Consider the following 3,440-nt stretch of genomic DNA (forward strand, 5'->3'; position numbering starts at 1 on the left):
AGCCATCTATCTATTTATTATATGACAACAAATAAATAACTTCTTCGAAAATGTTACTAGAATATGCTAAGAATTTCCATGTCCACGAAACTCCTTAGCAATTTCCATCGCGATATTTTACTATTGATGTCAATTTTATTACGTAATAATTTATGTTCTTATAAAGTCTAGTGTTCAAATCAAAAAAATTCAATCCCACAATGGCTTTGAAAGTTTTATCCGCACTCGATAGTGCAAAAACACAATATTACCATTTTAAAGCGATCATAATCGCCGGAATGGGTCTTTTTACCGATAGTTACGACTTGTTTTGTATCCCTCCCATCATGAGACTGATTGGAAGGATATATTACCCTAAATTCAATGAAAAACTGGAAGAGAAGCACTTGTTCGAAGTCCCTGGAATCATCGCATCAACCATGATCGGTGTAGCTTTAATGGGGGCGGTGATCGGGCAGCTCATTTTCGGGCGGCTCGGTGACTGTGTCGGGCGGCGCCAAGTGTACGGTGTTGCACTCATATTGATGGTTGTGGGGTCCATCGGATGTGGGTTTTCACTCTCGACATTGACTCCATTGGTGTTTGTCAGTCTTGGATTGTTTCGGTTTCTGCTTGGTGTTGGGATTGGAGGGGATTACCCGTTATCTGCTACAATTATGTCAGAGTTTGCTAACCGGAGGACTCGTGGGGCGTTTATTGCCGGAGTTTTTTCTATGCAAGGGTTCGGGATACTGTTTAGTTCGCTTGTTACCATGATGGTTTGCTCCATTTTTAGAGTTTCGGCCGATAAATTGATAGCTCCATTTGAACTCCCGGAATCCGAAAAGAATGCCCCGGTACCGCCGGAATCGGACTTGGCATGGCGGCTAATTCTCATGGTCGGTGGAATTCCAGCGTTGATGACTTATTATTGGCGAATGAAGATGCCGGAAACCGCTCGGTACTTATTCTGTTCTTGAGTTTTTATTTTAGACAGAAAAGGAAAGAAAAAAATATACTATGATTGTATTCTCCACTTGTTAAGTCGAAAAATATGGGATACAAAGATTTCCTTGTTTTGTTTTTCGATTTTGTAAGAAAGTAAATGCGTGACATTCTAACATTCTAACATGAAAGACTATCAACTTTCCTTTATATTTCTAACTCACAAATGCAATATTAACATCAATATTCTTAAATACATTTAGTGTCCCTATTAATATATTCGTCGCAGTAATTAGGAAATAGTGACGAATTTATTTTCTTTAGTGACGAATAACTCACCTATTTTCTCAGATTTACAGCTTTGGTCGAGAAAAACACATTGCAAGCAGCGAAAGATATGGAGAAAGTGTTAAAAGTATCACTGAGTCAAATCCAAGAAGATGTCGAGATGATCAGCACCCCAATCAACCGTGTATCATCCTCAAACACGTATGGCTTCTTTTCAAAAGAATTTCTCCGGCGACATGGCCGTGATCTCATGGCAGCATCCACAAACTGGTTTCTCCTCGACATCGTCTTCTACAGTCTCAATCTATTCCAATATCACGCATTTAAACATCACATGACTCCAAAGATCCACATGAATCTATACGAAGATGCATTGCAGGTTGCAAAATTCCAAGCAATCATTGCAGCCTCTGCAACGATCCCTGGTTATTTCGTGACAGTTTACCTGATTGATCGCGTCGGAAGAGTCAAGATTCAGGCGACCGGGTTCTTTTTCATGGCTGTAAGCTTGTTTACAACCGCGAAAATCAACAGGGGCAATTGGGGATCGAATGCGAATTTCGGGTTCATGATACTTTACGGATTTACGTTCTTTTTTTCCAATTTTGGGCCGAACACCACCACATTCATAGTCCCGGCGGAGCTTTTTCCGGCGAGGTTTCGTGCAACTTGTCATGGGATTTCCGGTGCGGTTGGAAAAGTGGGGGCGATAATTGGAACGATCGGGTTCTTATGGGCTTCTCGTGATCCACGACATGGGGTTGATGTGTCGAAAGCTTTAACAGCGATGGGTGTGGTTTGTGTTTTAGGGTTTTTTGTTACTTATTTCTTTACTAGGGAAACAATGGGGAGGTCGTTGGAGGATAATGAGAATGTCGACGAGCTCACCGGAGTCTGGTTTGTTAGGTTTTGGCCCAATAAGATATGGAAGAAAGCAGTTCAACAAACACCTATGAACTAAAGTCACATCTATCTTCCTTGTAATATATTATTTTGTTAATTTGATAGTGTTCTGTTGAAGCATACTTGTAAATTAGTCTGCCGGTGATCGGAGGTGTTGGTGGAGGTTGCGGTTGCGGACTTGCGGTGGCCGTGACGGATGGCAATTGGTACGTGGGATATTTTTGAACGGATTATACAGAATTTATAGTATAACATTTAATTTTAATTTTGAAGTTTTGTTATGTGGCTTGTTGTGACCTCTTGTATAATATATGTATTTATTAAAATAAAAGTTTAATATAAAATTGTAAATATTAACTATATTTTAAAGTAATACTTTTATGTAAATACAAAGAATATATACTAAATAAAATGAGTAATTTAATATATATTAATAAAAAATATTGATATTTAAAAAAAATGTGTGTTATAGTGATTTAAGATTTAATTCTAAAAGATTTGAAAAAAAAAAGAAATAAACATATTATGAAATTTAATAGGCACTCACTAACACTAAAATGTGGATTTTAAATTTAAGAGAAAAAAAATACAAGAAAATAACAAATGGAAAAAAATATTTCAAAAAATCCCAAAAAATGACATAAAGAACAAATGAAGAAGGAAGGAGAAATAGTATATATATATATATATATATATATATATATATATATATATATATATATATATTGATTTTATTTATATATTATTATTTTTTAAATTTAAAAATCAGAAAAACAAACAACGAAAAAGAGAAAATCATATTAACATAAGCAAATCCGTCATTTTGAAAAAAAAAATCAGAATAGATTGGACCAAACAAATAACAAAATGAAAAGTTTTGACCTTTATGATAGTCCAACTTTTTTGGACAAAAGCGACAGTTTTAAGCAAAATGACATATATCCCGGTGGATTGTAGCAACAAAGACTACTAGTATAGATCGAAGAAATAAAAACGTTGAAAAAAATCAACCTAGTTGGTTATATGTAAGCAGTCTCTATGGTTTATGTTATCGTTTGTAAACCTCATATTTAATGAAATATTTGTAAATTAATTTGTTTGAAGCATGGATTTTTTTTAACAATTACGATAATACGTATATTATCGTAACAAGGTTTTATAAATAAATGTATTTCTACTGTAAAAGAATATGGGGTGTTTAAATCACATGGCTGGTATGATCTGAGGATGATTGCAGATGATGATGTCAAAGCTAGCTGATTTTTTTTTTTCGTAAAAGATGGTAACATAAGAAAAGTGAAGGGAGTGAGGGATCAATGAAATCC

The 3,440-nt window shown here is 35.2% G+C and overlaps 1 protein-coding gene across 1 annotated transcript; it reads left to right on the forward strand.

The window, feature by feature from the left end:
* Positions 1-179: 179 nt before the first annotated feature.
* Positions 180-2,551, forward strand: LOC111889354 (probable inorganic phosphate transporter 1-9). The gene is made up of 2 exons (XM_023885499.3): positions 180-940; positions 1,276-2,551. The coding sequence occupies exons 1-2, from the start codon at positions 201-203 to the stop codon at positions 2,171-2,173; spliced, it is 1,638 nt and encodes a 545-aa protein (XP_023741267.1). The 5' UTR covers positions 180-200; the 3' UTR covers positions 2,174-2,551.
* The last annotated feature ends 889 nt before the right edge of the window (positions 2,552-3,440 follow it).

The sequence above is a fragment of the Lactuca sativa genome, chromosome 8 (assembly GCF_002870075.4).
Source record: "Lactuca sativa cultivar Salinas chromosome 8, Lsat_Salinas_v11, whole genome shotgun sequence".
Lineage (NCBI taxonomy): Eukaryota > Viridiplantae > Streptophyta > Magnoliopsida > Asterales > Asteraceae > Lactuca > Lactuca sativa.

Coding starts and splice junctions, on each gene's coding strand:
- LOC111889354 (XM_023885499.3), top strand. CDS start 201: ATGGCTTTGAAAGTTTTATCCGCACTCGATAGTGCAAAAACACAATAT. Junction 941..1,275: donor AAGATGCCGGAAACCGCTCG/GTACTTATTCTG, acceptor CTATTTTCTCAG/ATTTACAGCTTTGGTCGAGA.